Source organism: Danio aesculapii, chromosome 11 (genome assembly GCF_903798145.1).
Source record: "Danio aesculapii chromosome 11, fDanAes4.1, whole genome shotgun sequence".
Taxonomy (NCBI): domain Eukaryota; kingdom Metazoa; phylum Chordata; class Actinopteri; order Cypriniformes; family Danionidae; genus Danio; species Danio aesculapii.
In genome coordinates this window covers 44,963,146-44,975,645 of record NC_079445.1, presented here as the reverse complement: position 1 = coordinate 44,975,645, position 12,500 = coordinate 44,963,146, and the positions used below count along the sequence as shown (strand labels likewise).

Below are 12,500 nucleotides of genomic sequence, written 5' to 3'. Positions count from 1 at the left end.
ACTGGCTTGTTAAAGAGGCTGAGGGTAAAGGTGACGGACTGGCCAAGCATGTCTCCAGACCTAAACCCCATAGAACACCTCTGGGACATGCTGAAAAGGAAGCTGGAGAAGCACAAGGTGTCAATTGTCCACCACCTCCATGATATTGTTATGGAGGAGTGCAAGAGAATTCCAGTGGCAACCTGTGAAGCTCTGGTCAACTCCATGCCCAAGAGAATTAAAACCATGCTAGAAAATGATAGTGGCCACACAAAATATTGACATTTCACATTTTTACTTAGGGGTGTACTCACTTTTGTTGCCAGGGGTTCAGCTATTATTGGCTGTATTTTTAGTTATTTTGAGAGCACAAAAAAACTTACACTGCTAAATGAACTTTACAGTGACTACTTTTCATTGTGTCAAAAAGTAATTTCTGCAGTGTTGTCCTATGAAAAGATATAAATAAATATTTGCAGAAATGTGAGGGGTGTACTCACTTTTGTGACATACTGTATATACACAATTTAATATCTGATTTAAGAAATACAAAATTATTAATATATAAAAGCTATACAATCACTCTCTTGACTCCAGTGTTCTTCTATTCTGGCTAAGCAGATGAACTACTATTTGTAAAAGTGTGATGCAGCGTAACTCATATGCAGGAATCAGTGATGTTGGAAACAAGTCTTCAAACAATAAACGAACACTGTTTGTAAAGAACAACCCTAGAGTGAGGAAAATGGAGATATTTTGGGAAGACGCGGACGGGTTTGTACCTCTGCTCAGAGATGATGGAGAAGGTTTTTTGGGCATTTCACTGAAGATGTTTCCTTCTAGAGGAGAAGATTTACAGTCCTTCTTCTCTGCGGCAGCAGGAACACCGGCCTCCATTCTGACCTGAAACACACACACACACACACACACACACACACACACACACACACACACAGAACACAGAGAGAGACGTCAGCTGAAATACCCAGAAAACAATTCAAGAAAAATCACACCAATATTAAATGGAATCATACAAATATATAGAAATAAAATGTAGAAATAAAGTACAACTACATTTTCGAGAATAAACCATTGTGTTTCAAGAAGAAACCCTGTTAAATTTCGAGAATAAGGTCGTTGTTTGGAGAAATAAATATGTGTTAAATATTCATTCATTCATTCGTCTTCGGTTTAGTCCCTCTTATTTATCAGGTGTCGCCACAGCGGAATGAACCACCAACTCAGTGGGAAACACCCACACACATACACACACACACACACACGCAAACACGCACACACACACACACACACACACACAACGGCTAATTCCCTTCTATCCCTACTGTCAATTCCCCTACAGCGCATGTGTTTGGACTTGTGGGGGAAACCGGAGCTCCCACCAACACAGGGAAAACATGCAAACTCCACACAGAAACGCCAACTGACCCAGCCGAGGCTCGAACCAGTGACCTTCTTGCTGTGAGGCCACAGCTCTAACCACTGAGCCACCTTGCTGCCCTGTGTTCAATATAAAGAATGAAGTCATCATGTTTAAGAAGAAACCCTGTTAAATGTATAAGAACTATAAGATGTATAAAGAATAAAGTTGCTGTTTCAAGAAAAATATGAATATTTAGAGAACACAGTTGATATACATCATGAAAAAAAGTCTTTAATATAAGAAAAGTTGTTTAATGAAAAGAAAACTTTGTATTTTGAGAATAAAGTTGTTTTATTTTGAGAAAAAAAATCATTAAATCATTTCAATGATAAAGCTATGAAAACAAACTTTACATTTTGAGAATAAAGTTATGTTGCAAGAGAAAAACTCTTATTTTCAGGAATAAAAAAATGCTGAATTGCAAGAATAAAGTTTCAAGGAAAAACACTTTAAATTTAAGAATAAAGTCATGCTTTATAAAAAACCTGTTAAATTTAAAGAAAATTATGCTTTAAGAAGAAACTATACACTTTGAGAATAAAGTCATTCATTTTTGAGAAAAAAAACATTGTCAATTTCAAAAATAAAGTTCTGCTTTGAGGAAAACTTTAAGAATGATATTATATTTTGAGGAAAAACTTTACATTTCTAAAATAAAGTTCTGCTTTGAGGAAAACTTTAAGAATGATATTATATTTTGAGGAAAAACTTTACATTTCTAAAATAAAGTTCTGCTTTGAGGAAAAAAACAACTTGTTAAATTTCAAGAATATCATGTTTTGAGAAAAAAAAAGCTCAATTTCATGAATAAATTTGTTATGTTTCAAGGAAAAACTTTAAATTTCAAGAATAAAGTCGACCTGTTTTGAGAAAAAAACTTTACATTTTTAATTTTAAGATTAAAATTAGGTTTTGAGAAAAAAAAACTTAAATTTCAAGAAAGTTGTGCTTTAAGAAAAAAACTATACTCTTTGAGAATAAAGTCATTCATTTTTGAGAGAAAAAAACATGTTAAATTTCTAAAATAAAGTTCTGCTTTGAGGAAAACTTTAAGAATAATGTTATATTTTGAGGAAAAACTTTACATTTCTAAAATAAAGTTCTGCTTTGAGGAAAACTTTAAGAATGATATTCTATTTTGAGGAAAAACTTTACATTTCTAAAATAAAGTTCTGCTTTGAGGAAAAAAAACAACTTGTTAAATTTCAAGAATATCATGTTTTGAGATAAAAAAAAGCTCAATTTCAGGAATAAATTTGTTATGTTTCAAGGAAAAACTTTAAATTTCAAGAATAAAGTCGACCTGTTTTGAGAAAAAGCTCTTTACATTTTAAGATTAAAGTTAGGTTGAGAAAAAAAACCCTGTTAAATTTCAAGAAAGTTGTGTGTTGAGAAAAAACTATGCCTTTAGAGAATGGTCAACGTTTTTTTCCTCAAAGCATCACTTTATTTTTGAAATTGAAAGGGTTTTTCCTTGAAACTCTTGAGAAAAGACTCGTCAGCAGCGAAAATTTAACCCCACTGAACTGAATTGAACTGAACTTCAACTCTGAAAACTGCACTGACAGTTTCAATCTACTAGATCTTCTGTGTTCAGCTGCTTTGACACAATCTACATGTAAAAGCGTTGGAGAAATTAAGGTGAATTGAATTGAAACAAAAAACAAAAACAAAATGACTTTATGCTTGAAATTCAGCAAGTTTTTTTCTTGAAAAAGTAGAGATTTTGAGAATAAAGTCGCTATGTTTTGAGAAAAAAAACGTGCATGTTTCGAGAATAAACTCCCTCACTGCCACACAACAGCGTCCCGCAGCTACTAAGAGTAAAGGCTGATCTGCAGCACTAATGAATGAAGTGATCTGGAGCTGATAGAGCAGATCTGTTAAGTCACTGGAGCGTCTCGCTTTTTAAGGCAAAATAAGCCGATTACAGGAGACTCGCTGGACCAACAGCGCCTGTTTCCGCTTTCCTTCGCCAACACTGATGCCCACGCTGGCACTGACACACACACACACACGCTGACGTCATGATCGGTCACGTTTTACAAGGCGCCAATCTGACCCGCCATTCAACTTTACGTTCATCACGAGCTGACAAACACCATCAGTCTTTCTCTGTTCATCTGCTGTACGGATCAAAAATATTAAATATAGAAAAATATTATAATTATGCTGGAGGATATAATGCTAGTGGAGATTAATGCTCAAATGTTTAGAAAGATTAAAAGGAACACTATAATTATTATTATTTTATTATTATTAAATTATTATTATTATTATTATTATTATTATTATTTAATTAATATACTTATTATAATTATTAATTATTATTATTATCATTACTATTATTTAAATATTATTATTATTATTATTATTATTATTATTTTATTATTATTATTATTATTATTTGTACTTTTATTATTCTTATAAATTATTTTTATCATTATTATTACTATTATTTAATTATTTATTATTATTATTATTACCATTATTAATATTTAATTATTATTATGATTATTATTATTGTTTTTATTTTATTATTATTATTTATTGAACTTTTATTATTATAAATTATTTTTATCATTATTATTACTGTTATTTAATTATTTAGTATTATTATTTAATTATTATTATTATTACATTATTATTATTTAATTATTATTGTTATTTTTTAACTATTATCATCATTATTATTATTATTGTTTTTATTTTATTATTATTTTCATTTATTATACTTTTATTATTTTAATAAATTATTATTATCATTATTATTACTATTATTTAATTATTTTTAATTATTAGTATTATTTATTATTATTATTATCATCATTATTATTATTGTTTTTATTTAACTATTATAATTATTATTATTTAATTATTATTTATTATTATTATTATTATTATTATTATCATTATTGATATCATCATAATTATTTAATTATTATTATTTAATTATTATTATGATTATATTTAACATTGTAGTTATTTCAAACATATTTACTTTATAAACTTTATATAAAGTATACTACTTATATATATATGCATGTATGTATATATTGTGTATGTATATATTTATGAATGTATGCGTGTGTGTGTCTATGTGTGTATTTGTGTATGTATGTATGTGTATGAGCATGTGTGTGTGTGCATGTTTGTGTGTATGAGTGTGTGTGTGTGTATATGCATGCATGTGAGTGTGAGTAGGTGTATATGTATGTGTGTGCAAGTGTGTGTGTGTGTGTGTGCATGTATGCATGTATGCATGTGTGTGTGTGTGTGTATGCATGCATGCATGTGTGTGTATGTGTGTGCTTGTGTTTGTGCGATGTATTTATGTGTATGCACGTGTGTATGCATGGATGTATGTGTGTGTATGTATGTGTGTGTATCAGTGTGCATGCATGTATATATATATATATATATATATATATATATATATGTGAGTGTGTGTGTGTGTGTGTGTGTGTGTGTGTGTGAGTGCATGCATGTGTGTGCTTGTGTGTACGTGCATGTATGTGTTTGCATTTGAGTGTGCTTGCATATGAGTGTGCTTGCGTGTATGTGTATGTGTGTGTGTGTGTGTCAGACGCCCCTGTGGAGTTGAGCGACTCGTGTTTCTCCACAGGATCTGCATGAAGGATAAACTGAAGTCAGAGAGCAGAGCGACAGATGGAGACGCTAGCGAACGCAAACCACGAAACCACAGGCCCTCGCAGAGCCCGCAGACACACACACACACACACCCTGCTCTGACCCCAGGCCCATCAGGAGATGCACAACACTACACACACACACACACACACACAGTACAGTACATAAGTCAGTCAGTGTTATTTATACAGCACATTTACAGCAGAGATGGACAAAGTGCTGAACACACATACAATTCAAGTCATGACTGAACACACATCTGTTCTGCTGTGCCTTTACTGAATGAGCACTGTGCTACGGCCCACAGATCACACTATTGTGTCTTACCTTTCTTTTTTGTTCTTTTATAACCTGTTTAACATGTTTTAATCTGTTCATTTTCATTTGTTGTTGTTTTTATTACAATACACTACCTGACAAAAGTCTTGTCGTGATCCCAGTTGTAAGAGCAACTAATAATAATAACTCGACTTCTAGTTGATCATTTGGAAAAGTGCCAGAAGGTAGATTTTTCTCATGGATCATCTGTTGAACTGCATCTCAATCATCACAAATACTGCAGAAGACCTACTGGAACCCACATGAACCAAAGATTCTCAGAGAAATCAGTCAAGTTTGGTGAAGGAGAAATCATGGTTTGGGGTTACATTCAGTATGGGGGCGTGAGAGAGATCTGCAACATCAACAGCCTGAGGTATCAAGACATTTGTGCTGCCCATTACATTACAAACCACAGGAGAGGGCAAATTCTTCAGCAGGATAGCGCTCCTTCTCATACTTCAGCCTCCACATCAAGGCTCCTGAAAGCAGAGAAGGTCAAGGTGCTCCAGGATTGGCCAGCCCAGTCACCAGTTTGAACATTATTGAGCATGTCTGGGGTAAGATGAAGGAGGAGGCGTTGCAGATGAACACAAAGACTCTTGATGAACTCTGGGAGTCCTGCAAGAAGGCTTTCTTTGCCATTCCAGATGACTTTATTAATCAGTGATTTGAGTCATTGCAGAGATGTATGGATGCAGTCCTCCAAGCTCATGATGGAGTCAGACACAATATTCATTCTGTTTCCACTGCAGCATGACCACATATTCTATACTGGACATTATTGAAGGTTCAGTGATGAGACTTTAGTCTAAGCAGAGTCAGACCTTACTGTCCTAATCAAATCATTCAATAATCAAGACATGATCAGATTATATTGTGGTAATAATATTTTGTTTGGAATAAACTCAAATTGTGAGGATAAATTTGTAGTTTTTCTTGAAAAAACTCAATTCAATTTCCAGAATAAAGTCATTATTCTTTGAGAAAAAAAGTTTCATAAATAAATCTAAGTCTAAATAAATGTTTTAGAATAATCTCATTACATTCAGTCACAGTGGAATGAACCACCAACTATTCCAGCATATGTTTCATGCAGCGGATGCCCTTCCAGCCATAATCCAGTACTGGGAAACACCCATACACAGTTATTCACACACACACACTCATACACAACGGCCAACTTAGTTAATCAATTCCCCTATAGTGCATGTGTTTGGAAACCCACGCCAACACGGGGAGAACATGCAAACTCCACACAGAAACGACAACTGACCCAGCCGGGAGAATAAATGCTTTAAATTTCAAGAATAACATTATTTTTCAAACAAAAAAAAAACTTATAATTTTAAGATGAATGTCAAAATAAAATGTTGAGAATAAACTCATTCAATTTTAAGACTAAAGTTGTTATTTTCCTTTAAAGAAATCTACACATTTTGAGAAAAAAGTCAAAATAAAGTATTTTTCTTGTTTTTAGAAAAACAAAAAGTTGAACATTAAAACAAAATAAAAAAAAAATAAAATAAATTACATTAAGAATAAAGTCATTATTGTTAAAAAAAAACAATTGAATGAAGAAAAATCTCAAAATAACATGTTTAGAATAAACTCATTAAAATCAGAATAAAGTCATTACATTTCAAGATTGTGGGTCCGATCATACAGCCGGCGCAATGTGTTGTGTTGTTATTTTCAGAGCAGTGCAACAGTTAATTTCACGTTTTGCACCACGTTGTTTAAATAGTAAATCCATTTGCTCATCATGGGTGTGCTGGTCTAGAAAGGAGGTGTGTTAAGGCGCATTGTTGGCATGTTGATATTTTGAGGAACTAAAATAGACTGCGCAATAGGCCAGCTGAAAGCTGCTATAAAGTCCAGCACAGAGCATGATAGTTGTAAGCCTTAAAGACTTACATATTGCTTAATACACACAGGATGTAAAGCAATAAACAAATATCTTTACAAATGAAAAGGATTTAAAATATTACAAAAATTATTATTTTCTACATAAATATAAATAATTAGCAGGAATGTTTTTAGGGGTTTTCACCTTTATTTTGACAGGACAGTAGAGAGAATTGACAGGAAAGTGTGGGGAGCAGAGAGAGGGGAAGGATCATCATAGGACCTCAAGGCGGGTATCAAACCCAGGTCGCCGCAAGCACTGGAATGTATGTGTCGGTGCACTTTCCACTACGCCATGGGTATATACATATGTTTATACTTATCTTTATACTTATATTTATATTTGTTTTATTAAAAACAAGCTTAGATTTGTCCACCTGTCAGGTTTTGGACCATATGGGGCTGAATGGAGGAGGCTTGTTCTTTATCCTCGCGCTGCAGATGCTCTGTTTAACTGTTTTCTCACTAGTGAAGCGTTCAGTTTTTGCGCTTAAAGTCCACCATGTGAATAGCAAATGCACAATGGAGCAACGAAACTGACTCTTAAAGGGAATGGGAGACGAAACTCTGATTGGTTTAATGCACATTATGCTCAAAACACACCCAGAACTCATTTAGAGAATAAGCTCAACCCTGTTAGACCATGCACCGTGGCGCAGAGTGTATTTTACCATCCTTAAAATACCAAAAGTGGATTAAGACATGACCTTAATGCTTTTGCGCCATGAGCTTTAGACTTTGCGCATAGATCGGTAAACTAGAGCCCTTTATATTAATATTGTATATTAAAACTAAATAAATAAAAAAATAACAATTAAAACACTTCACAGCAAAACCTAAATATAAAAAATATATAATAATAATAATATTAATAATAATATTAATAATAACAATAAATAATAATAATAATAATAATATTAATAATAACAATAAATAATAATAATAATAATAAATAATAATAATAATAATAATAATAACAATAAATAATAATAATAATAATAATAGTAACAATAATAATAAATAATAACTAAATGTTTTTTTTAAAATCTTCCCTGCCATTTGACTCATCTCCACACACGTGTACTGGTTTCCAGATAAATTAATCCTTTAAATATGCAAATGAGGCATTCTAATGCATCAGCCAATGAACAATCGGTCATTTGCATTTCTAACAGGCTCAATAAAGCGGATCTCCATTGGTGAGCGATCAGTGTCTTTCCACACACAAACAGCTATTGATGAAACACAATACAGGCTTTGCAGAAGAAACAACACGCACTCAATCCTCCAGAGCTCATTGTGTTCAGATCAACCACACGTTTGCTTTAACAGCCAGAGTTTGAGGCTGACTCTTCAACTGAGCCGCAGAAAACACAAACACATCATTTATAGATCAATGAGAGGATCCTTAAAGAGACGGTACACCTCAAAACCAAGAGCTGCGGCTCTAAATAAATAGAAAACCGTTTAATTATTTTATTAATAAATAAATAAAATGTAAATAAATTAATAATGCACAAAATAAAAGTAGACATTTACAGATGATTCATAGCTGAAATTGTAGTCCTTGGTAAAAAATAATAATAATAATAATAAAGTAAAATAATAAATAATTACACAAAAATATCCTTGTTAAAAATAAAATGAAATAAATCAAAAATAAAATAAAATAAATGCACAAAAATAAAAGTAGAGGATTAAAGAGGATTTATAGGTAAAACTCTGGTGCTTGATAAAATAAAATAAAATTAAATTAAATTAAATAAAAAAAAATAAAATTAAAAAAATAAAATAAAATAAAATAAAATAAAGAACAAAATTTTTTTATTCAAAAATAAAATAAAAAACCTAATTCCAAACTAAAATAAAAATGCACAAAATACTGTATAAAATCCAAAATTAAAATAAAGAAAATAAAAAATTATGTCATAATATACCTAAATAAAAATATGCAACAATAAATGTAGAGTATTAAAGAGGATTTATAGCTGAAACTATGGTCCTTGATAAAAGATTTAATAAAATAAAATTGAACAAAGTTTTAAAGAAATTGCACAAGATTAAAATATATTATATTTTATATATATATATATATATATATATATATATATATATATATATATATATATATATATATATATATATAAATTTGTAAAAGCACAAAAATATCTAAATAATATCCACAAATAAATGAAAATAAAAAAATTCTAAAAATGTAAAAATATAAAAGAAAATGTATTAAATAAAAAATAAAATAAAATCCAAAAACAAATTAAATAATGAAAATAAAATAAATAAAATGAATGCTTTGACAACCAGAGATTGAGGCTGACTCTTCAGCTGAGAAAACGGCAGAAAACACAAACAAACACATCATTTACAGATCAATGAGAGGATCCTTAAAGAGACGGTACACCTCAAAACCAAGAGCTGTAGCTGATTTATTGCAGGAGAGCATTGAGTGAGATTTATAGCTGTGGTGCTTGATCGGAAAAAAAATAAAGTAAAATAAAATGTAGAAAATTTTAATTAAAAAAACAATTAATTAAAATAAAGTAGAGCATTAAAGGGGATTTATAGCTGAAATTGTGGCCCTTGATAAACAACTAAATAAAATAATTATGCAAAAATAAATAAATAAATAAATAAATAAAAGTAGAGCATTAAAGGGGATTTATAGCTGAAATTGTGGTCCTAAAATAAAATAAAATAAAATAAAATAATAAAATAAAATAAAATAAAATAAAATAAAAACTGTGCACAAAACGTAGAGCGTTAAAGAGGATTTATAGCTGAAATTGTGGTCCTTAATAAAATAAAATAATCATGCAAAAATAAATAAATTAATTTAAAAAGTAGAGCGTTAAAGGGGATTTAAGGCTGAAAATGTGGTACTTGATAAAATAAAGTAAAATAAAATAAGCACAAAAATTTACTTTATATATATTAAACAAAATGAAATTCCAAAAGTAAAATAAAATAAAATAATTGCGCAAAAATAAAAACCAAAAATTAAATCAATATAAAAAAACTAAAAAAAACAAAAAACTAATAAAAAAAAAAAATTAAATAAAAAAAATTTAAAAACTAATTAAAAACCACAAATAAAATTTAAATTAAATTCTATTAAATAAAAAACTAAACCAAAAAAATTTCAAAAATAAAAAAATGCACAAAAATAACTTTAAAAAGTCCAAAAATAAAATAATAAAACTAAAATAAATGCTTTAACTGGGAGATTTACACCGTCTCTTCAACTGAGCTAAGAGGAGAGCATAGAGGAGGATTTATAACTGAAACTGCGGTCCACACACACTTACACACACAAACACATTAAAGAGGATTTTAACTCAAATTGTTATCCGCACACACACACACACACACACACACTTTTGCACACGCATTGAAGAGAATTTTTAGCTCAAATTATGGTTCACACACACACACATTCTGTACATTAACACACACACACACACACACACAGGGCTACGTCTCATTCACAGGTGGGCAGCTGTTCTCAATCCCCCTAGTGAGGGAACGTGTCGCAGGTCATTTCCTGTATGAAAATGCAGCATAAATGTCCAGCTGTGTGTTTCAGCAACACACACACATATACATACACACACACACACACACACCACCACCATCATCATCACCAGAACAAAATCTACAGAAAACACTTGATACAGTCATTCAGCTCCACACTTTAAAACAGTCATCAAATACAGCGAAATGGTGAGACATACACACACACACACACACACACACACACACATACGCAGAAATACACACACAGACACATAAACAGAAATACACAAACAGGCAAATATGCGCGCGTGCACACATGCATGCACGCACGCACACACACACACAGACAGAGTGTTATAGGAGCTTAGGGATGGATGTGTGTGTCTGCAGGTGTGGTGTGTGTGTGTGTGTGTGTGCGTGTGTGTGTGTGTGTGTGTGTGTGTGTGTGTGTGTGTGTTTCTCTCTGGATTTCTCACTGTGAGCTCCTGCTTCTCTCTGAATAATTACAGCACGAGCCGTCGGACAAACTAATGACTCCTGCTCAATCCTGAAAGGTCACACACTGAAGAGCTGAGAGCCTGAACAGCACACACACACACACACACACACACACACACACACACACACACACACACACACAGCTAAACTTCATCACACACACACACAGTGAACACTCGGGTTTATTAGTGAACTTTTCAGACTCACAGCAGCAGATTGTACCGCATTATTATTATTACTCTTTGTAGTTTGTTCATATTTCAAGAAAAAAAAATAATAATCACATGTAAAAACATAAATAAATACACACACACACACACGGACGCACACACACACTAACTGGCCACTTTGTTAGGTACACCTGTCTAACTGCTTGTTAACGCAAATGTCTAATCAGCCAATCACATGGCGGCAACTCAATGCATTTAGGCATGTAGACGTGGTCAAGATGATCTGCTGCAGGTCAAAGTGAGCATCAGAATGGGGAAGAAAGGGGATTTAAGGGACTTTGAACGTGGCATGGTTGTTGGTGCCAGACGGGCTGCTCTGAGTATTTCAGAAACTGCTGATCTATTGAGATTTTCACGCACAACCATCTCTAGGGTTTACAGAGAATGGTCTGAATAAGAGGAAATATCCAGTGAGCGGCAGTTCTGTGGGCGCAAATGCCTTGTTGATGCCAGAGGTCAGAGGAGAATGGCCAGACTGGTTCCAGCTGATAGAAAGGCAACAGTAACTCAAATAAGCACTCGTTACAACCGAGGTCTGCAGAAGAGCATCTCTGAACACACAACACGTCCAACCTTGAGGCGGATGGGCTACAGCAGCAGAAGACCACACCGGGTGCCGCTCCTGTCAGCTAAGAACAGGAAACTGAGGCTACAATTCACACAGGCTCACCAAAACTGGACAATAGAAGATTGGAGAAACGTTGCCTGGTCTGATGAGTCTCCATTTCTGCTGCCACATTCGGATGCTCGGCTCAGAATTTGGCATCAACAACATGAAAGCATGGATCCGTCCTGCCTTGTATCAGCGGTTCAGGCTGGTGGTGGTGGTGTAATGGTGTGGGGGAGATTTTCTTGGCACACTTTGGGTCCATTAGTACCAATTGAGCATCATATCAACACCACAGCCTACCTGAGTATTGTTGCTGACCATGTCCATCCCTTTATGA

At 32.8% G+C, this 12,500-nt stretch overlaps 1 protein-coding gene across 1 annotated transcript in view; it reads right to left on the bottom strand.

Moving 5' to 3' along the window:
* Nucleotides 1-12,500, bottom strand: part of gli2b (GLI family zinc finger 2b) — a 158,236-nt gene that overhangs the window by 129,218 nt on the left and 16,518 nt on the right. Inside the window, exon 2 of the mRNA XM_056467953.1 lies at nt 762-882. Within this exon, the coding sequence (XP_056323928.1) occupies nt 762-876 (115 nt within the window). The 5' untranslated portion in view covers nt 877-882. The remainder of the gene's footprint in view (nt 1-761; nt 883-12,500) is intronic.